This window comes from Pituophis catenifer, unplaced genomic scaffold, assembly GCF_029215685.1.
Source record: "Pituophis catenifer annectens isolate HBS135680 unplaced genomic scaffold, rPitCat1.0.hap2 SCAF_4, whole genome shotgun sequence".
Classification (NCBI taxonomy): domain Eukaryota; kingdom Metazoa; phylum Chordata; class Lepidosauria; order Squamata; family Colubridae; genus Pituophis; species Pituophis catenifer.
The window spans coordinates 52,903,371-52,927,003 of NW_027256884.1; the positions used below are offsets into that span (position 1 = coordinate 52,903,371).

Genomic DNA, 23,633 nt, shown 5'->3' on the forward strand with positions numbered 1-23,633 from the left:
AAAAATGATTTAAATGTGATACTTGCAAGAAGTAAAGTAGAAAAAATATATTGGTAAAAGTAAAAAAGACAAGAGATTAGAAAAGCGTTTGAGTAAAGATTTGAAGGAAAAAAGAGAATAATATGAAATATATTGTTAATAATTAAAAAGACAAGGGATCGGGGTTGCCTGGACTCCACAATGGAAAACATTAAATTGAAAATGAATACAGCAATAGAGAGAGATTAAGGAATTGGAGGGGAGCAGGAAGGAGAGAAAGGGATGGAAGAATAAGGAGGAAGGAAGGGAAGGAGAAGCAGAGTAAGAGAGAAGGTAAGACAGGGGGGAAGAGAGGAGGAGAAGGGAAGGGAAGGGGAAGTAGAGAAGGTGGGGAAAGAAAGTTGGAAGGAGAAGAGAGAGAGGCTAGGTTTGAGGAGAAAGATTGCTGTACAATAAAAAAAGAAGATGAAGTGGAAGAAAGGCAGCTCTGAACAAATAAATATATATTAGGAAAAAGAATTAATGGTTAAAGAAGAAAAGAGAATAAATATGTACAACTAGCAAAGTTAGAATTTAGGGATAAATGAAGAAGGTGTTTATATATGCAAGTATAGAAATACTGAGGTATATTCAAAAAAAAAAGAAAAGGGGGAAGACGATATTGACAAAAATTGTAATTGAGTAAAATGTATTTGAATTTGACTAACTGTATAAGATAAGAAACGACCAACACTCTGTTCAAAAAAAAAGAAAGAAAGATGTGGGTGAAGGTGGGAGAGGAGAAAAGAAAAAAACCCAATAAAACTTGTTTAAAAAAAAAGATTATCATGATTCATGAGATTATCATGAAACCAAACTACTACTCTGACAGAGAGAATATAAATGTAATAAATGAATACTCGTATGGTATGTACCATGTTTCTGGTCTTATTTTCTTTTGGGCTGAAAATAAGCACTAGGGCTTATTTTCGGGGATGTCATATTCTTTTCACCTACAGGAGTGGAAGTGCTGCTATCGCCATCCCCGCCCTCTGTCTACTTGCCTGCAGCTGCAATGGTTCAAGCACTCAGCACACCCCGGCCTCTGCCTGCTGCTCCTGGGACTCTGGAGTTCGAGTCTTGCTCAGGCTGTTGCTACAAGGAAGAAGGCCATGTGGTGCGTCAGGATCAGTTCCCCCCATGCCTCTCCCGGGCTGCTGGGCCTATTGCACCTCCTGCTGCTGATCTCGCGGCCCCGCTGCTCTCGGCCTGCTGGGCTGCTCCTGCATGGCATGGGGCAATTCAGCCCAGATCTACAACCTCCAGAGTGCCTTCCCCGCCGTTGGCCTGCCAGGGCCCCTTTGCCAATGGTTGCTGATGGAGCAACAATGCCTCACCCGCTGTTGCCTTCAGGCTGTACCCCTCTCCTGCCCTGCTTGAGCTACATGGTGGCCCTGCAGAAGGAGGGAGGAGAGAGGGAGAGATTGCCTCTTCCTCCTTTGTGCCACAAAACCCCGTCTTCCCTGGCCGAGCCCCTGGCCTGCATCCTTCTGGCTGGAGCAAGACATGCAACTCAATGTTACCTGCAGTGGCCTCCCAATGCAATGCTCTGCGGCAGTTCAAGAGCAAACCTCCACCTTCCCTATGCAGGATTGCAAGGCTGGAGGTCTCTGCAGCTTCCACTGATTAACCCTCGTCCTGGCAGGGCTGGCTCGGCAGCCAGGGAAGATGGGGTTTTAGGGCACAAAGGAAGAAGGAGAGATCTCCCCCTCCCTCCATCGCTCCAACGACCACTGGTGAAGCGGCCCGGGCAGGCCGGCGGCAGGGGAGGCACCCCAGAGGTTGTAGATCTGATCCGAGTTGCCCCACACCAGGCAGGAGCAGCCCAGCAGGCCGGCCAAGAGCAGTGCAGTCAGGAGAGCAAAGAGACCCTGCAAAGCCAGCAGCAGCAGGTGCAGCAGGCCCAGCAGCCGGGCAGAGGCACAGGGGAGAGACGATTCTGATGCACTGCATGGCCTTCTGCCTCAAACGGTAGCAGCAGCCTGAGCAAGACCCAAACTCCAGGCCTGGCACAGTGCAAACCGTGGTTGCCGCCTGTTCCAGAGCCACAAGGTGAGCTGCGGGAGAAAGGGGCCCTCAGCTACAAGGTTGCCTGGTGCCACAGGCAATGCCAGCGCTGGCTAGAGTGTGCCGGAAACATCTACAGGAGCCTGGAGAGACAGAATGAGAGGCAGCTCCAGGCCCTCACTGACTCAGCCGATCTGCAGGGCTGTGATTAAGGGGCAAAGCCTCCATGAGGTGACTGGGGAAGGGAAGGAGTCGTCATGCTCAGCACCACCTCAGGGATCGCTCCCCTTGTTTGTGAGGGGACATGTGATTGGGCTGCCTCCTGTATTGACCACGTCCACCCACTTCAGTAGAGCTTATTTTTGGGGTAGGGATTATATTAGGCACACCCTTAAAAATCAGGGTAGGATTTATTTTCTGGGTAGGTATTATTTTCAGGGAAACACAGAATTTATAAATCATACTTGCATTAAAAATGTATAAGTAATTGTTACAATAAAAAAAGCCTTTCAATTTCTATCTTTGACATTTATCAGGATAATGACAACTGTTTTATTATAATTTTTGTAGAATTTGCCATGATTTGATTGCAGTGATAGTATAATTGTCATCTATACAGTCATTTGTATTTAGACTTCATTTTGTTGTCCGTTTGTGGAATTCTTGTCATTAACCATAATAATATTTTTCTTGACAACCATTCAAATTTTCACCCAAAATAATTCATTTACCTACTGTTTCCGCAAAAGTTCTTCTCTGATTTTATAAGTGGTAACTCCTCTTGCACCAGCATAACGTAACCGCTGGTATTTAGCCTGTATATACAAGCCCTTTTGTACTAAATTTGATCTGAAGTGAGGGCGCCCATCAATAAAACTGTACTGTTGAGAAAAAAAATCATTTAATAGTTTTTAGAATCTTACCTGAGTAATGCTTAATAGACGAATCAAGTATTGTAAGTATAATTTGTATTTGCGTATGCATGTATGTGTGCATGCATGCGTGCTCACTCACACACACACACACACACACACACTATGGTTTTAAAGAAAAATGTTAGGCTTCTGCCCATATTCTAGTAAAAGGAAAAAAATGTTTTTAAAAAATTATCCCCAAACCCCATTAGCTAGAATATCATCCAGAAACATTATTCAAGAAAACATCAGCAGGGGAGATAATGTTCCCTTTTATGTGTGGCACAACACACATAAAAAATGGGGTTTTGACTGAGTGCCTACAGCCTCACTACCCCATTAACAATTATCATGTGCTAACTTTTTATGAAACTTTGTGTCTTATAATTTGAAATCATGATACACAAAATAATGTTCAGAAGTATAATACTGCCATTAATTTTCAAGAATATGTAGGAATAACTGGTCTTATTACTGATTATTTAGGAAATCTAGTATAATTATGATAATTATAGATGATTTAGCTGAACTAGGTTGGTCTCTTCTCAACATCCTAATGTTTTCCAAATATTATCATGTGCTAACTTTTTAAATTTTTGCTTCTTCTTGGTTTATCTACTGCCCCTTTAGCTCCATCAATCCAACTTTATATTCCCAAATTTAAACGGTTTAGATATTATTGGCGAACATTAAATACAACCTAAAAATAAAATTTACAACACATCAGAACACGTTATTAAATATCATTAAAAATTGAGAAAATATTGCTAGGTCACACATATATTTAGAGACAATGTTTCATAGACACTAGTGCACATACAAAGGTCTCCTTGTAACCACTTCCTCTCTCTGGACTTTCGTTTTTCCAACTCAACAATAGAAGAAACAGGCTTCCTTTTGTCTACTTGACTCTCCGAGGTTAAGGAAAGTCCCAGAATCATCCCTCAAGATCCTCCAATAATAACAACAGCCAGCAAGCAGTTTTAGAAGACCGGCTTCCAGAATAATTGGTAAGCAGAAGCTGGGAAGCGGGGTCGAAATCACATCATTGTTGGATAAAACAGCTGTTTTGGAATTTACTTTTTTTTTTTTTTTAATTTGATTTATATGCCGCCCTTCTCCGGAGACTCAGGGCGGCTTACAGTGCGTTAAGCAATAAGCAATAGCCTTCATACTTTTGTATATTTATACAAAGTCAGCTTATTGCCCCCACAAACTGGGTCCTCATTTAACCTACCTTAGAAAGGATGGAAGGCTGAGTCAACCTTGAGCCTTGGAGAGATTCGAACCAGCAGTAAATTGCAGGCAGCTGTGTTAATAACAGGGTGCTTTAAACCACTGTAGTACCAAGGCTCTTTTGAAATGGACAATAAACTGTGCTCTTCATTTGTTAAACGATTTATGAGACTATTATCCAAGTTAAAAAAGGTTCTCTTTAGTTACAGCTTATCACCCCTTTTTGAAGCTCTGAATGTTTAGTAATTCTTTATTACTAAATGACAAGGAAGAGGATTGCTAGAGGCAGCCAAAATAAGGAAGCATGGAGTACTTTTTCTCATGAAATATAAAGATAAAAGTTGTGGTATTAATCTACTACTTCTAAAATAATGTGTAGCCCTGTATTGTTTTCTTGTGGGTGGTTGAAATTTGCTGATTTTTATGGAATCTGATTGGCTAGGAAGAGGAATAAACAAACAAACAAACAAATAGATGTCTTTCATCACTAGAGGGAGCTACGAGGATGCTTAATTCTGATTTGGAGTCTGTTATTAAGGACATTTTTATGTCACTTAATGATTCTGTCAATGTTTCAGTTTTGAATTTTAAAAAGTTGTTTCAAATTTAATTAGATATCTACTTTCCTATTGTGAATAGAAACTCACCAGATTCACGCATTACAACTCATACCAGATCGTGGGAGATACAGGACATATTTATTTTTTAAACAAAGTACTTCTATAACAGGAATATTTTCCTAGGATCATAGCACTTTTTTTACTGGAGTAAACTAATTTTTTAAGAAAATATAGTTCATTCAGTTATTCTAGTTGTAATGACCTTCTATTGTCTGTGTGGTAATATTCAACGGTAACTATATTGTAAAGAGAAAGGTACTTCTACTGATCCAGTAGAATTCCGTAAAATTAAAATTATACCTTGATGGGTCTTTGAACTGTTTCAGGATTTTCAATTTGTCTTTTAAATCGATTGGTTGCAATATCAGCATGTGAATTTTCAGTATAATGGCTCTATATTAAAAGAAAATTGCAATGATTGATTGAATATTTACGTTTTTCAAATTATAAACTCTACAAATCCGACATAAAGAATGCTTATTTTTCCTCCTTAACAAAAGCAATAAAAGGAAAAAAAGTCAGGGTGCATTTCCTCATCTTCAATAGTTTAACATACAGAGAGAGAGAGAAGGAGGGAGGGAGGGAGGGAGGGAGAGATAGACGTGGCTGAATAGTGTAGTGGCTACACTATTTGTAGCCTTTGATGTGGGAGACCAAGGTTCAAATCTCAACTGTTACCTACTTTACCAATAGGGGTCCTTAGGCAAAGACCCCCTAACACTCATTGTCTATACCTCAAATGTGAGTGACATGAACTAGGAGAGTCATGCCAGCTCAGATGAGGCCCTGAAGTTAACAAGGTCTCTGTCAGATCTTGGGGAACCAGAACAATCTGACGATAAATGGGCTACTGGAAGAAACAATTGATAGACTTACACAAGAGAATCTGGAATTGATGGAATGCTACTACAACAGTAGACCTAATGAGAGGGGATATTTGATGACAGAAAATCTGCATCCACTCTGAGAAACAGCTAGTTACTCAACATTTCAACACAGCAAAGAGGAAACTGCTCTCACAACTTGAGATAAATCAAGATAAATCAACTATACATTAGATGAACTACACATTACATTCCAGACCCAAAAAGACCCAGAAGAACAACTGGATGTGCAGCCACACCTGAAACTGGAATGTCACTGCCACCGCCTCCATTACAGAGCACGGTAGGTGATATGAGGTATAAGATCATTGATAAACTAGCTACAATCAACCCTCGAGGTGAATTATCAGGGGAGAAGTTATCATCAGATAGTATGCTAGAAGATTCCAAAAGAGTCCTCACAAAATCCCTACTACTGCCATAACTCAAACCAATGAACTGCTGCAGATTACAGCAGCTGCAATCTCAGAGACGTTTGGCTACACAATCAGAAGAACAGCAGTATATCCTCACCCCCACCGGCCGAAAATGAGGTTAGAGGTTAATATCAAGACAACTTGTAGAGAGGTTAGTCAGTTAGTGGAATTATAGAAAGGTGTAAAACTTAGGAATATTTATAGTCCACCCAAATACAGACTGAGCCCAGGGGTGAAATTCAAAATTTTTCCCTACCGGTTCTGTGGGCGTGGCTTGGTGGTCATGTGACTGGGTGGAGGGACGTGACCAACTCAATGTCACTCCCACTTAGTCACATGGCTCCCCCCAGCCACAACTGCCCAGGTTTTGTGGCTCCCGGTGTTTTCTGTGGGAAATGGGTCATGTGACTGGGTGGGCATAACCAACTTGATTGGTCTCACCCTTAGGAAATTTCTCCTTAGTCCAACTCACAATAAAGTAGCACTGTTCCAATATTTAGAATAGAATAGAATAATAAAGTTGGAAACGACCTTGGAAGTCTTCTAGTCCAACCCCCTGCTTAGGCAGGAAACCCAAACCACTTCAGACAAATGATTATCCAATCTCTTCTTAAAAATTTCCAGTGTTGGAGCATTCTGGAGGCAAATTGTTCCACTGATTAATTGTTCTGTCAGGAAATTTGAGGGCTCCTACAAAAATGAGGGAATCAATCTCTTTTTCAAAGCACCAAAAGGCACAAGAAACAATGGATGGAAACTAACCAAAGAGAGAAGCAACCTAGGACTAAGGAGAAATTTCCTAAGGGTGAGAGCAATCAACCAATGGAATAGCTTGCCTTCAGAAGTTGTGGGTGCTCCATCACTAGAGGCTTTCAAAAAGAGTGAGGGAAGTACACTCCAGGACGACAGTGCCAGAAACAATGCAGGAAACTTAAAATAGCCATTCCCATTTATGTCCACGAGGAAAAAATTGGTTACCAAATTATGTCAACTGGTGCCAATTTTTTTGAGATATCTATAATAATACATTTACTCACATCCTTATTAGCTCTACACACATGTAAACTAGGTTTGAGATCATGTATTTTCATAATAGAGATGTCTATTGCTGGTCAATGACTGTAATAAAGTTTTATTCTATTCTATTCTAGCCATTCCCATTTTTAAAAAAAGTCAATCCCAAAGCAAAAGCAGCAACTGAGAGGGAAACTAAGAGCAGCTGCTCAGGCTAATTGAAAGCCTGGGCATGCTGCCAAATGCCATTAACCCTTCCAACTCTATATTCTATGTTCTGTGTGTTCTAAATTGGGTGCTTCACAGCAGAAGCAATATAGCTGGCTGGACCACACATGCATTAAATTCATGGCCTGTATGATCAAGTTGCATCATTGTTCCCTCCTGTATCTTTTCCCCCAGGAAGAAACAAGAAGTAGCCAACATTGTAGCAGCTATAAAAGGTCTTGGGAAACTCCAGGGAGTATCAACTGATCACAGAAGTGTTACTTAATACTCTTTATAGTGAAAAAGTTTGTAAACTTGTCTTTCTTCCTGAAGGGAAGAAGTTAATCCCATCTCTAGATGGATAATTGATGGGTTTCCCTGCCCTAACCCTGTCAGTTTCTGCTGTTTATTGACTTGATTCAGCATGTATCGGCTGCATTCCAGCTGCAACTGTTAAGTGAGCTATTAACTGAAGGGAGGGAGGGAGGGAGGGAGAGAGAAAACTGTTCTCCGAACTGCCTAAGCAATTTACTAACGGTTCGGGCGAACCAGTGAGAACCAGCTGAATTTCACCTGTGACTGAGCCGTCTGGCTTGATAGGCATCACTATGAGTGTCTCCCACTTGGCATAGTTGACGGGTTCCAAGACTCCTTGGGCAATCAGCTTATCTAATTGTACGTCTACCTTGGAATGTAGAGCAAATGGGCCCCTGCATGGCTTCATGCGTATAGGTGTGACCTGAGGGTCCAGGTTGAAAGATATGGGTGTTCCGGTATATTTGCCCAGGTCTCCATTGAAAACATCAGCGAATTCCTGAATCAGGGTCTCAACATTGGAGCTACTGATAGAGTTGATGCCAATAACTCCCAGGCCCAAAGAGGAAAACCAGTTCAGCCCCAACAGGCTTGGTAGGGCGCCGTCTTCTCCAATCAGTCACAGGTGGCCTACAAAGTTTTAAAATGAGACTTGAAAGGTTCCGCTTCTGATGACCGGAATGCTGTTGCCTTGATAGTCTCAGAGATGAAGGCGTTGATGTCTCAGTTGGCTTTTGGAGAGTCTCGGAACTAACTTCTTAATTGTGCTCCATGAGATGATGGTCATGGAGAACCCGGTATCTACTTCCATCCGACAAGAGGCACCCTCGATTAGGACGGTTACATTAATTTTTTTTAAATATATGAGGTTGGCCTGTCCGATGAAAGGTTCTGCCCAACAGGTGCCTTTGAAGATAGCGTAACATTCTTCCCCCTGTTTCTGTGGTTTCTGTTGTGCCCTTCGGTTGTAGGGTAGGCTGGCAGGTTGGCAGGCAAGACAGACTTTAGCTAAATGTCCTTTTCTGTCGCACCATTGACAAATAGCATTTTTGAGCTTGCATGGTGCTCTTGGGTGGTTGCCGCCACAACCCATGAAGGATATCTCTCCTTTCATTGGCTGTGCCTTGTCTCCTTGATGATTTTAAACGGTAGACGTCATCATCATCAGTTGGCTCTTCCTGATCTAGATCATCATGGTGAATGGTAACTGTTTTTCGTGAGGATGGCGGACTATTTGATTTTTATATTTCCTCCGTTGCTCCGCTGGAACAAGGAGAGCTCTGGCTATCTCAAAAATGTCCGGGCCACAGTAGCTAAGGAACAATGCCCTCTTCCGATTGTCAGAAATGCCGGTGAAATCGTTGGTTTCAAGGAAGCACTCGAATCGCACTATATACAAGTCCCATGTCTCCAAGGCTGGGCTGAATGGGAAGAACAGCGTTAGTGCAGCCATTTTTAGAAGACCGATGCAAGCCAGGCAATCTGAAGCCAATCTGTTGATGGTCAATAAATGGTGCTGCAGCGAACTATAGATCATCTCCGACATTCAGCTCTTTGAAGGGACGGTGATCAGCTCTTTTTGGTCTTAATTCCCATTCAATCCCACCTTCGTCGCCAGTGTTAGATTTTGGGTTTGAATGGAAGAGACGCAGAGTGATCTTCAGTTAAGCTCTTTATTCAGTATAGTAAAACAACCAGCAAAATTTCTGGCTGACCACGCTCCTTTTATAAGGAGCTGTCAGCCAGGCAACCAATCAATTTAAAGCAATTCTCCCACTTAAACAGCGGACCTGAGTGAAGACTTCAGCTCTTGGTTTCAGTAATTAATTACAATACGTAACACACCCAGCCCAGACATAATCCAGACCTAATGGTTAAGAAACTAACAGCAGTGGATGAATGTTTAGCAGCACGGATGAACCAGCTGCTAGCAGCAGGCTCCCAGCCAGAGTGACTGAGGGAAGGATAGTGCTGATCATGAAAGACCCCCATAAGAGAACAGCACCAGCCACTATCAGCCAATAACCTGCCTCCCTACAACATGGAAAGTCCTATCAGGCATTATAGTCATTGAGCTACAGGACCAAATGAGTCAATATATCAGCACAGCTCAGAAAGGCATTGGAAACAACACCAGAAGCTCAAAACACCAATTGCTCAAGATAGAGCAGTTGTCCAAGAGTCAAGGTCTAGACCATGGGTGTCCAATCTTTTGGCTTGTCTGGGCGCCATTCAGTGAAAAGGAATTGTCTTGGGCCACATATAAAATATGTAATACAGTTTTATAATATAAAATCATATGCTGAAAGTTTATGATCTTGTGTCCAGGGCCACATGCAACCAGTGGTAATGGGTTGGACATTCCTGGTCAAGACCAATCAGTCCAATCTGATACAACCTGAATTGACTACTGGAAAACTTGCAACTCATTGCCCACACACATACAAATCTGTAAATGCCTGGCACTATGCAAAGGCAACAGGATACTAAGGACTTTCCTCAAGAACTCAATTTAACTATAGAAAACAACATTGGGATTCAACTCAAGACAGCTCATACAAGGGGTCATCAAATGCTGCATATACCATATATATCACTGAGAGATTCTAGGGCAGTGGTGGTTAATCTTTTTGGCACCGGAGAAATGGCAACAGCTATGGGGAAGAAATTATAAATTAACAATGGCAACAGTTTATAAAGAAAACCTGTATAAGCTGTTTTATAGATGGCATATGCCACCAAAAAGATTAGCTAAGATGTTTAAAGATAAATCAAACAAATGTTGGAAATGTCACCATTTGCCGGGATCATATTATCATATGTGGTGGTCGTGCAAAGAAGCAAAGTACTATTGGGTTAAAATACAGACATGGTTAGAGGGAATGCTGCAGCAACATATAGAGTTAAGACCAGAGATATTTCTATTGGGGATATTACCAGAGAAATATGGTAAAGAAGATACATATTTGATTATTTATATAATAACAGTGGCCAGAATTGTATTTGCACAGAATTGGAAAGCAGATAAAATCCCGTTGGAAGGAGAAATTATAAAGAAAATTTTAGAATGTGCAGAAATGAACAAACTAACACTGAGAATAAAAGATAAAGAGGAGTCAATGTATTTCAAGACATGGGGAAAAATTTATGATTGGTTAGAAAAGAAATATGAATAAAGATATGGAGATAAAAAAGATGAAAAAGAGAAAAAAATAATTCGAAAAATAGAAACCCAGACTAGGAAAAGGGAAAAGGGGGAAGGGGGGGGGGGAGGAAAAAAAGTGAGATTATTATAAAAGTGTACACAAATGATGAAACAGATGTAATTACTAAACAAATAAGAAACTGAAATGAAGATGGATGCAAATAGATAATCGGGGCTGTTCGAATACCATTCTAGATTGAATTGAAAAGGGAAACAACAAGAGAAAGGGAAAGGAGTAGAGGAAGGAAGAAGAGAGGAAAGGAGAGGAAGATAGAAGAGAGGGAAAAGGAGAGGAAGAAAAGGAAGGGTAAAGAGGAGTAGGAGAGAGGGTTAGAAAGGGAGGAAGAAGAGAGGAGTGGGGAAAGGGAAGGGGAAGTAGGAAAGAGAAGGAGACAAAGAACGAAGAAAGTAGGAAGAGATGGAGGAAGAGAAGGGGAGGAGAAGAGAAAAGGTTGTGGTAAAATAAAGGAGGGTAAATGGTAAAAGAGCAGCCCCAAACAACTAAAAATGAAAGTTAAAAGATAAGATGAATGGAAAATGATGGATAAAAGATTGTACACTCAAATATGCTTATGAGAAAAATAAAAAACTTTTTGGAAAAAAAACCCCTTTTTGGCACCAAGTGCTGGAACTGGAGCACATGCACACACACACACCGGAGCGCTGGAACCCGGAAGAGAGCAGCTAGCTGGTATGCATGCATGCGGCGGCCAGCTACACTTCTGGGTTCCATCATGCACATGTGTGACGGCCAGCTGGTCTGGCACGCATGCGCACTGGTCAGTTGCTCTCTTCCGGGTTCAAGCATGTGCATGCATGCCGGCCAGCTGGTCTTCATGCAAAGATCAGCTGGCCGGCGCGCATGCATGAGACGAAAACCGAAAGACAGCAGGTGGTGACGGCGTGTGTGCCCACAGAGAGGGGTCTGCATGCCATAGATTCGCCATCATGGTTCTAGGATATGGCTACCCTGAACCCCTCTCCCCCCTCCTCCATCTATCTGTGCAATCTCTTAATTTGGGCTTATCTCACAGAAAGCTGTGTGTTGCCAAAATTCTGATTAATTAATTCTCCAGGTGTACATTTCATCACAGTTTCTCAGTCACATGGGAGCCATGAGGAGGCAAGTAAAACAGCAACATCCAAATACTACCGAAGGACAATACAGGTCCTGAAGAGTCAGCTCAATGCTATTAACATTTATACCCTGCCAATCATCATATACCCTGCCGGTATAGTGAGCTGGTTAAAGAAGGACATGGAAGCTGCTGATGTGAAGAGTTGGAAGATCTTCACAATTTATGGCATTTCCATTCCAAGTCCAACACCTAGAGACTGTACGCCAGCTGAAAGAGGGCACACGTGGCCTAATGAGTGTCAAAGCCACTGTCCTGGATAAAACACAGAGCATCCAGGAGTAGAATTTCAACAAGGTCGCAAGATAGGTGTTGAGAAAAAAAGACGCACATTAACTGCCAAAGATTTGAGACAAATCAAATGTGAAGCTACCAGGAATCCATTATCTTCCAGCGCTGGCATATTCCAGAACTGCAACCTACCTGGAGTGCCCAGAAATACAAAATGTTCACTGCTCAGAGATATGGCCCAGGTAAGGAAGGCTGAAACCCAACCACTACACATAACAGGAAGACTGGGCCAAGAAATATCTGAAGAGAGATTTTTCAAAGGTTTTATGGACTGATGAGATGACGTGACTCTTGATGGACCAGATGGATGGACCCATGGCTGGATCAGTAACAGGCACCGAGCTCCACTTCAGCTCAGATGCCAGCAAGGTGGAGGTGGGGTACTGGTATGGGCTGGTATTATTAAAATATGAGCTAATTGGACGTTTTTGGGTTGAAGATGGACTCAAAATCAACTCCCAAACCTACTGCCAGTTTTTAGAAGACACTTTGTTCAAGCAGTGGTACAGGAAAAAGTCAGCGTCTTTCAAGAAGACCACGATTTTTATGTAGGACAATGCCCCATCATATGCATTAAAGTACTCCACTGCATGGTTAGCCAATAAAATTAAAGATGAAAGGATAATGACATGGCCCCCTTCCTCACCTGACTTAAATTCTATTGAGAACTTGTGGGCCCTTTTTAAACGGGAGATTCATGGTGAAGGAAAAGAATGCACCTCTCTGAATAGACGATCTGTTGATTGTCAACAGATCAATAAACTGACAGACTCCATAGTCTGGTAGGCTTATGACTGTTATTGAAAAGAAGAGTGGCTATATTGGTCACTGAATTTTTTTTAAAATGTCAGAAATGTTTATTCTTATATTTTGAATATTTGTGTATTATTCACTTTAACAGATGCAAATAAATGAGATGGGCAAATTTTCATTTTTCATTTAGTTGCATAATTCTGCACACTAATAATTGCCCAATAATTGTGCACACATATTCTCCCAAGAAAGCCAAAAACTCACTTTTATTTTCTTAAACTATTCAGGTTTGAGGTTTATTAATATTTTGGATTTACCAAGCGCACTATAGTTATTCAATAATAAAATTAATCCTCCAAAATACAACCTGCCTAATAATTGTGCACACAGTATATGTCTACAGATTCTTCAGCTACAAATGATATTATGCATTTCTGCCTTACTAAATTCAGTTTGAAATTAAAAATAAAATCTATAGTCTAACCCAATTTACTCTAACAACTCTACTTAGGGTGTGAATTATTTCAAAAAGTGACACACAATTTGAAGTGTTTTTTTATTTTGTTTTTTTGCAGAAGATATGCAATGAACCTAAATCTTATTTTCTGTATAAAATCTTGTCAAGTACATATTTTTTTACCTATTTTTCAGCTGTTCACACATTATTCTAGAAAAAAAAAAGAAAAAACACTCAATACTCTTTCTCGGCTTATGATATAATGTGCATGTAATTTAACAGATTAACAGAATTGGAAGGGACCTTGTAGGTCATCTAGTCCAACCCCTCCGCTCAAGCAGGAGGCCCTACACCATTTCTGACAAGTGGCAGTCCAATCTTTTCTTGAAAGCCTCAAGTAATGAAACTCCCACAACTTCTGAAGGCAAGCTGTTCCATTAGTTAATTGTTCTCACTATCAGAAAGTTCCTCCTCATTTCTAAGTTGAATCTCTCCTTGGTCAGTTTCCATCCATTATTCCTTGTCATTATAAGGTATCTTAAACACCTGCAATTTTTTCCAAAATCTCTAAAGCTGAAAAAAGAGTCTTTGCATCTTGCTTTAAATAAAGATAAGCCATCATTAAATGATAAACAAGAAAAAATATTTAATTGTATTTATAATCTGCCCCAAGATTATAGGAATCTCGGCAGTGTATAATAGCAAACAAAGCCACAACAAAAACATCATAATGAAAACTCTGTCAAAATAAATGGAATTGTGAAAGCATTGTACACAACATTGTACAATATTCCTAATAACTTACCATGTATGGTTTCTTAATAAATTTTCTGAAAGGCTGACTTGGGAATCTTGGTGATTTCTGGTATTTGTATGTTTGAGTACTCCGAAGTTTTACAAAGCTATTATTTTGTGCATGCCTAAACAACAAAATATTTCAGTGTTTATCAATTTAAATAAATTCATTTAAATTGGCCCAGTAATATACAATTTAAATCAAACATAATTTATGAAAACTGATAAATTCAACAGTCATCTGATATGTCTAACAAACATGCTAATCATAAAGTATTCTTGCTTGTGCAATATTTCATATGTTGAGAATAAGTACATTACTATGTGCAGATTATCAAGCACTGTTAAGTATTTGCGCAAAGAACTACCCTAATATTTATTCTCTTCTGAAATTTCAGTTTACAGAGTTCAATGTAACACTCTAAAATAATCTGTTTTAGAAGATTAGTATTTTATAATTATTCTATATCTATTTTAAATTATTGCATACTGAGACATCATAGTACATCTTTATCTATTTGAAATTAATCCAATCATTTTAGACCAATTCAGACAAGTCCATTTAGACCAAAGCTGTTCATGATCAAGTCTGAACCAAACATTCCATAAATACAATCTGAGATGTTAGTGATTCAAAGATACACTATAGTTATTCAAATATAACATAAATGCCAAAACTCCTGCCAAAATGTCAAAATAAACAAGAAATAGTTCAATTTGGAAAGGAACTGAAATAGGGAAGCAGCCACCAGCAATCTTTTTCTATGGCCTCATAAATAGATAAGTTAAATGGATATGAATTCAACAGTTTGGGCCAGTGGTGGAGTTCTAATTTTTTTACTACCAGTTCTGTGGGCGTGGCTTGGTGGGTGTGGCAGGGGAAGGATACTGCAAAATCTCCATTCCCAAAAAAGTACATTGCATTTCAGGTGGTGGCTGGTTCTGGCCAGTGCTGCGACCCAAAAACGCTTTCCTCCCTGGTTCCCCGATGCACATTGCAGAGTCATGCGCCTTCCACCTCCTTCTCCTCAGACTCACTTTCTCTTTCCTCCTGGCCAGATCCGTCACCTGAAATGCAATGCACTTTTTTGGCCTCCACACACCCCGTTTTTGGAATCGGGGAGGAAAGCGGATTTCGGGCGGCAGCACTGCAATCCCCTCCACGAATCCAAAAACAGGGCGTGCGGCTGGCGCTGCTACCTGAAAATGCTTTCCTCTCTGGTTCCCCCATGCACATCGCAGAGCCACGCACCCTCCTCCTCCTCCGCACTCACTTTCTCTTTCCTCCTAGGCCAGGAGCAGAAATCGTCCGCCCTCCGCTTGAGTCGTCTGGGGAAGGGGCAGGCAGAGCGGCCAGCCGCCTTGCTTTACACCTCCTGCGCAGCGCCTGAAACCATGATGCTCTTTTGTTGCCTCCGCACGCCCCGTTTTTGGAATCGGAAAGGCAGAGGAGATCTGTAGGCAGCGGAGATTACGGCAACAGTGTTTTTGGGTGGCAGCCTTGCCCCTTAGGCAGCGCCCGCTTTGCCAACCAAGTCCCGACCTCCGCACTTCCCCGGGCTGCTTCCGGAATCAGGCTCTGACCGAGGCAGCAAAGGCGCAGGGGGCTTGCCGGGAAGCCTGGCACCATGTTTATGAGATGGAAGCATCCAGGAGGACTGAAGTGCTGCGTCTCTATCGGGCCTTGCTGCAAGAAAGCCAGGCTTTCAACGCCTATGGCTATAGGTAGGAAGACGGGGGCGTCTCGAGAGTGGATCCTTCAGTGCCAAGTCCCTCTTCTGCCCCCATGAAAATCATCCTCTCCCCACCCCAAACACTCCAGTTAAATGCACGTAGAGTGATAGGATGTGTTTTAAATGGATAAAAAGATCTGTGCTACTTGTTATCAAAATCCGAGTGGAAGTGAGGATGCCACTGATCCTGATGCTGGTAGGCAGAGGCAGAATTCTTTTTTTCTTGTTTTCCTCCCCAAAAATTAAGGTGTGTCTTATAGCCCGGTGTGTTTTATAGTCCGGAAAATACAGTAGTCCTTGACTTATCACTATTCATTCAGCTACCATTCAAAGTTACAATGTTGCTCAGTGAAAGGACTTATGTCCAGTTCCTAAAGTTATGGCTAACTCCTGTGGTTGCATGATTGCAACTTGGGACCTGGCAATCTATTTGCCCTTATGACTAGATTGTAGTTGCCAAGTGCCCTGCAATCATGTAATTTCCATTTGCAATTTTCCTGCTTCCTCAGAAAGTCAATGGAGAAGCCAGCAGGGAAGTCACAAACCACTGCTGCCTTCTGGGAATTTTCTCTCGTCTCTGGTAGCTAGCTGAAAAAGCTCTATGTGAAAATCCAAGCATGATTTTGGCATGGAATGTTTTCAGTCAGTCCCTAGAATCAAGAGGACTCTCTTGACCCAGACCTTTTTTGGCCAGCCTCCAGAAACAAGAGGGAGGCAGCAGAGGTTTGGATTTCTGCATTGAGGCTTGGATTTTGGCATGGACCTTGTCAGCCAACCCACAGAGATGAGAGGGAGTCCTCTTGGCATGTGGCAACAACTTGTATGTGTGCAACAGATTTCTGCATATACGCTTTGATTTCTACACAGATACTGCTTGGATTTTGGCATGGAACTTTTTCAGCCAGTCACCGGAAACAAGAGGAAGTCCTTTCCACTCTAGAGGCTGGGCTGAAAACATCCCATGGCAAAATCCAAGTAGAATTTTCAGCCATGGAGGATTTTCAATCTCAGGATGGAAAGACCTGAGAACCTCTTAACTTTGGAGCTGCAAATCTAAACAATTCCAATGCCTTCATGCACTCTCTGCAATACCCCCCGCCACACTGTTGCTTTCTCCCCCAGCCAGTAGGGTCTGAGGTCTGCAACTTTCTGCCAGCTTCTCCACTGACCTGATTGTGGGAAGCTAGCATGAAGTTGTCTGACCTAAGACTGGAGCATTCACTTATCAATGACAACTGCCTGGATTGCCACTGCTAAGCAAAGTGGTCACATTTTACAATAGCATCACTTAGCAACCAAAATTTTGGTCCCAATTGTGGTCATGCAGGACTACCTGTAATGAAGAAATAGATCTTGGGTGTAATGGTGAACATCTGCTGTAAAACAGACCAACAGCATTTTAGGGATAATAAGAAGCAGTATTGAAAGTTGAGATGCCAATACCGTAATGCCCTTATATAAACCAATAGTGCTATTATCGCTGGGCTGTTGTGTGCAGTTTTGGTCATCACACCCCAAAGACGATACAATGGAGCTACAGAAGTTTCAGAAGGGGGAAACCAAAATTTGTTAACTATAAATGTGATAAATACAGGTAATCCCCAGGTTACAAGCATTCCCTTAGCGAATGTTTAAAGTTATGTGATCAACGCCCTCTAGCATTTCCGAAAAAGGCCCGAAACTATAAATCTTGCAGTACCATGGCAGTTATTCGCCTTGGATCCGGCCTCCGGAGGCTCCATTTTGGTCAGCAACGGGCTGGGGGAGGCCCAGGGAAGGCCGGATCTGGTGTCCAGAGACTCCATTTTGACCTGCACCGGGCTGGGAGAGGCCCGTGGAGGGTCGAACGGAGCATCGGAGGGACACATGAGGTCAGAAGGAGACTGCTTGCTAGATCTTCATAAGGTAAGTGACCCAGCGCGGCAGGTTGGGGGGGGAAGCAATTTGGAGAGTGTGAGGTGTTTCAGTGGGTCAGGGAGGCCTTGGGTGGTTTTAGGCAGGTGGCCTGTTCCACTGGTAGGCTCCCCATGGCCTTCCCAACCCTGAAATACCTCATGTGCAATTAACAAGTGCATTCTAGTTGCATTCAGTTAGTGAATGCATGCATGGGCGAAAGGAGGGAGTGATTTCATTCAAGGTATGAGATTCACTCCCATGAATCCTCGGGTTACGAATGGAACGGGCAGGCTCCATTCCATTCGTAAGTCAAGGATTACCTGCAAATAGAAATTTACAATGTTTTCATCTCAACTAAAGTGTACTGCAAATTAGCACAAATCTTTGTTTTGGTAAAATAAAGGGGAAAAGTTTAGATGGATTTAAGACAGTATCCTATCTCAGTTGCTTGTATTCACATTATTATATGGCTGAGGTCTAAATAAAACCAAGTACCTGCTGAAAGGTGAAAGCAAAAATGTCTAATGAAAAATGGACTAGTTTTGAAGAGCTGGGACACAGAAAGTGTTTTTTTCACAGAGGCATAGGAGTATCAAAAATAAAAGGGCACTGTCTTTGGAAAAAGCCTAAATCGGAATAACATGATGGGTTCTACTCTGTGACCACTATCTCAAAGTATATTCATGCCGCCAAAATAAAATAAAAAAATTCATCTGTCTATGCAGGTGGGAAACAACTATTTCAAATCAGATATGAAAGAACCGCATGAGTACATATTTTTGTACGCCATTAATGCATTTTCTTCCTCAATTTCCTATAGGAGATCAGATATTTTACAACCAAACTAGTTCATATGTCTTCCATAGTCCAAACTATATCATGCTACTATAACTTATTATAGTAAGGGTATCAGGGGAAGGAAAAGAATAGTAAAAAGCTGATACTAACATCAAAATTAATTTAAATGTATCTTCTAGCAATAGGATAAAAACCAAAGGAACACTATGAATTTTTATGTGGATTATGATACTTCACTAAAAACTGCAAACAGAAAATAAAGATAAAGTTACTCAAACCATAACTTCAAGATATATATCATGAAAATAGCATTAGAATGTAATAGTGTGGCTATAGTATTTTAACTCCAACTATTATTTCTCTTGAGAACATCTACCTTTGTGGGATATTAATGTAAAATATATTTTCATCTTCATTCTCCAGTCTCTGTTTTCTTCGCCTCTCTATGTCATGTCTTAAATCATTTGGGTCCTCTAGAACTCTCACAACATTCTAAAAATAAAATAAATGGATTAATGAATTAAAACTTTTATTTTTATTCTCACCTAAATTTAGTATAAGACCAGTATTAGAATAAAATAAAGCAAAAAGTGTTACATTTCACCGAAATGATTTTTTTTAATTCAATTTCTATAGTCGCCCATCTCAATCCAATTAACTCTGAGCAACAAACAATATTACAACAATTAAAACCATAAAAACACTAAAACAAGAATTATCATAATAATTACACTGAAATTAACAATGCAACCATCTAACCGGGCCTCTAACAGGATTCCATTACAAATTATACATTAGAGTTACTGCAGTAAAAAAATCTCATTCAATTATTAAAATCAAATTTGGTGAACTTGAAATTCTCAGCCAAATCTACCTCACATGTTTGAAAACAGAATTACATACATCCATTTCAGGAGCCAATTGGAATAAAAAATGCTTTCAATAAAAAATAAAGTTACCTCATTTTTTCAGTAAGATAGGGTTACATGCTGAACAAATAAACATATTATGGAATCATTAAAATAAGACACTTTATCCTGTTGCTGAAAATGTTTTTTCATTAGGAGATAAATATACATACCTGTCCAAACTCACACAAATTAGCTCGTTTGTTCTGAAGTTCTGCCAGAGACATATCAATCCTCCTAATGACCAAGCAAGTAAGTATCAATAAGCTATATGGGGGAAAGAAAACTACAACAGATACTACATTACACAAAATATACTTAAATAATGCAACCTGCTGCAGGTCTACTTTTTTAAAATCTCAGAGTCCATGTTGGTCATTGTGCAGGAATGCATTTATTTAGACCATTCTAAACATGAATAGAAAGGGTAGGATATAACTAGATTATAGAAATAACTAGGAAGAGCCAGAAAATGAGCCAAGAAATGTTTTTAGTGGAAAAGACAGATACCTCATCTCATGCTGGATATATTTTAAGTTTGCAAAATTATTTGTTGTTTAATCAACTAAAATGAATTTTATGGGTTGAATACATTTACCTTACCTGTGAATCTCTGGATCCAAATGTCTTTTAACTTCATTTGCCTCTGATATATCTTGTATTTTTGAGAAGCGCTCATTTAAAGTTAGGTCAGAAGATTTAAAATAATTTGCTGTGAAGTCAATGAAGAAAAAAAGCTAATTCTACAAGCAGTAATATTATTAGCAAATGAAATCTCCACCCTGAAGATCATATCTTAACCCTTGTAATTTTTAAAGCCATATATTGCTTAATAAATTTGTAATGGTAGCGTACAGCATACTTGTATTTTATTTCAATATAGCCTTCAAAATCTACTCAATAATCCTTTCATCTGAAGGGGCCCATATAAACTTTACTACTTAGACAGCCAGATCGAAGTGCAGAAAGATCAAATTGATATACACTTCAATTAAAAATTCTCTCAAGTGTGTGTGTGTGTGTGTGTGTGTGTGTGTGTGTGCCATTTCTGTGCCCATTAGTACTCAACAGTATTTTTTAAAGTATTAACTTGATCTATATATGCATGTACAAAGCCATTATAGCTAAACTTCAATTGTTTAAAAAAAATCCCACTACCTCTAATTTAAAAAGTGAAATAGTCTTTCTTGAATTTTTTGGTAGTAATCTCATACTACTTTATGCAACAGCTACAACATTTCACATATCTTGGATTACCTTGGTTAATGACATACAAAATATTTTGATTACTAGACAGTGATGATACTACAAAAAACAGGATATTTTTAACTTTCTGTAACCACCTTTAACTTGGTGGATAATTCTGATGATTTCCTGAGCAAATTCTTTTGATGGGTTTTGTTCTACCTTCTGTGTCACAGATTTTATATGTTCAAATACAGGATGAAAACTTTCAGGTTTTTTACCCACAGCTACTAGGTCACATGATGTCTGCCTCTCCATGATATGACCAGAAGCTCCCCTGGAATAAATTTAGGAAAGTTTAAAAAATATTCTGTTAAAATAACATTTAAAGTATTTGAATAAAATAGCAAGAGAGATTAAAAAAGGAAAATTAAGACTAATCCACATAAAAAGAGCTTCTAGATAGAAATGATCCTTGGCTCCATTTGTTGAGAAAGATAATTTTATTAGAGAGCAAGCATATTGCAGCATTGCATAGCCAGAACTAAGAATTGCACTCCAAAATCCTAGTTCTTCTCATCCCTCCCTTTACTGTCTCTCATTGCCCACTTTAGTGTAACCAATCAAGTTTGTGCAAAATGTTTTCATAACGGTCAGTTCAAATGCAGGTTGGTATGCAGCTCCCTTACTCTTCCAGCTTGATAACTTTGAGGCAGCCTTTCCATGAAGTACAATTTCTACTTTCTGTTTCCTAAGCATTCCCCTCCCCCTCTCCACAGTTCATGGCAGTCTGTCAACAAGCAGTGAAGCACAATGAAGGTGGCAGCTGACACATGATTATCTTGTACTGCATTGGCATTTTCCTATATTTTCTTCAGAGTCACAAAACCATAGTATAAGACTTACAAAGTGCTCAAATTTCATTATTTGAGTTTCTGTTATAGCAAATCTAGAAAATAATGCATCATAAGAAATACAGTGAACTTTCAAATCAGCAAAATGCTGAACATTGTTTGCTAACCACTTACGTGTTATTGCAAAGAAAACAACCAGGATGTACCAAATCTTAACTCAACTTAAGGAAGAGTGTACTTTCTGTATGGTAAAAATCCATGAAAATTATTACATGGCTATAAAAACTTCCTCTTCCAGATAATTGGCCTTCAATGGTTTCTCAATTGCTAGCTCTAGCACCAACAGGACGAGAAGAGAAGAAAAAAAACCTTTTTCTCAGATATCATGGAGAAATAAATGAAAGAAAGGACTGGGAAAAGGGTGCTATTTAAACCATGCTTCAGGCAGTAATTTAAATTTGGTCAGCTGTTCTGCAGCAGCATTTTTGGGCAGCAAAAGCCTGTGAACAGATACAGAAAATCATTGCAGCTTCTTTAGACACTGGCTCTACTGCAATCTTATACTAAAGAACAAAATGTTATATTATGAAATACATCAACTGATGAAGAATTGGATATATTAAATTCTCTAAATCATTTACGTAACAAAAAGTAATATTTAAATCAGAAAAAAAGAAAGTTAACAGTAGCTAACAATTATCATTTCGGTTACCGAGAGCAAGTTAATTAGTATACAAGTATGTAGGCTGTCCATAATCTCTGCCCAGTACAACCACAATTCAATGGAATGCCAAATTAAAATTCCACTATTCCTAGTTATTAACGGAAATGGAACCTGGCACACTGGTCTAAGATTATTGAGGTAGAATTGTGTGAAGTTCTAAAATTATAATATGGATGAAAGACTAATCAAATGACACTGAGCTATAACCTAAAACCATCATTCTTTTCTAGATTATCTAAACTTCTCAAAATCTGTTCTCTTTAATTTCAGGATCTACAGCCTTTGAGCTTTATTGTCATCTTTCCCTTATGTAATGAATGATACACTGAGCAAGTTCAAAATTTTACAGTAGTGCTTAAACATTTGTGTACCCTTTTGAATTTTCAAAATTGTTGCATAAATATGACCTAAAATATGATTTGTTTTAAGCACCACTATAATTATCTTATCCTTTCAATAGGCTAACACTTCAACTGCCAGCATTTCATACCCATGCAGTTTATAACTCTGGAGTTAGCTGCTGGCCTAACTCCAGAGACTATATATGATAAAAATAGTTATACATAAACAAAAAATATAGAGGGATAGTTTTTTTCTAAGGTGTAGCTGTGAGAGACTTCCTCCCCAAAATACAGAATGAAAAGGCAGCATATAGAGATTGAAAAACTTTCAATATCTCTTCACATTTTATCCTGTAAGCTAGCACTCCTCAGGATCAATATATTTAAAGAGCTATGGATTCCCCATTCTTCATCTAATATACAAGATTTGAGTGAAGAATGCTACTTGATAAAGGCACATCTAAACATATAAGTTTAAAACATGTTTGAAGCAACCACAAATCAGTCTCTGAAATTATACAAACTAGGAAAACATTTGTCATCCATTTTTGGTTACATAAACTGATTACAGACATGATTCATTTTCACAAAACCATTAAAGGCCAAGTTAATTCAAGCAAATTATAATTATATGACATTTTTCTTCTTTTAGACGATTATTTAAAATTACTTTCAAACAAACTTATTTCAGGATGCACTATGCAAAGCAGCTTTGTTTTCCCGATTTCTCATTTTAACTGCAGCCCTTGCACTGGAGATATTCATGGAGATAAAGGGAAGAAATATCCCATGATATTCTGATTTTCAGGAAGCTGGTGAGACAATGGAGCAAGACGCTACTGCAATTCTCTGAATCCTGGTCACTGAACTCAACAGTACAGTGGTACCTTGGTACTCAACTGTTTTGAAACTCATCGAATTAGATA

General features: G+C 39.7%; 1 protein-coding gene across 8 annotated transcripts in view; it reads right to left on the reverse strand.

Moving 5' to 3' along the window:
- The window catches only part of BCLAF3 (BCLAF1 and THRAP3 family member 3), a 58,521-nt gene that overhangs the window by 6,858 nt on the left and 28,030 nt on the right, over positions 1 to 23,633 (reverse strand). For 3 of the 8 annotated variants that reach the window (XR_011600406.1, XR_011600407.1, XM_070943929.1), the window contains exons 5-11: positions 20,947 to 21,125; positions 20,207 to 20,315; positions 19,777 to 19,840; positions 19,072 to 19,187; positions 14,279 to 14,393; positions 5,096 to 5,188; positions 2,757 to 2,906 (exon numbers count right to left, since the gene is read on the reverse strand). Coding sequence is in view for 6 of the 8 variants with exons in the window: in XM_070943929.1 (XP_070800030.1) it covers positions 2,757 to 2,906; positions 5,096 to 5,188; positions 14,279 to 14,393; positions 19,072 to 19,187; positions 19,777 to 19,840; positions 20,207 to 20,315; positions 20,947 to 21,125 (826 nt within the window). In the remaining 2 variants the exon portion in view is untranslated. Of the gene's footprint in view, positions 1 to 2,756; positions 2,907 to 5,095; positions 5,189 to 14,278; positions 14,394 to 15,542; positions 15,656 to 19,071; positions 19,188 to 19,776; positions 19,841 to 20,206; positions 20,316 to 20,946; positions 21,126 to 23,633 lie in introns of those variants that run through there. The other 5 variants (XM_070943928.1, XM_070943933.1, XM_070943931.1 and 2 more) reach the window with 4 other exon arrangements.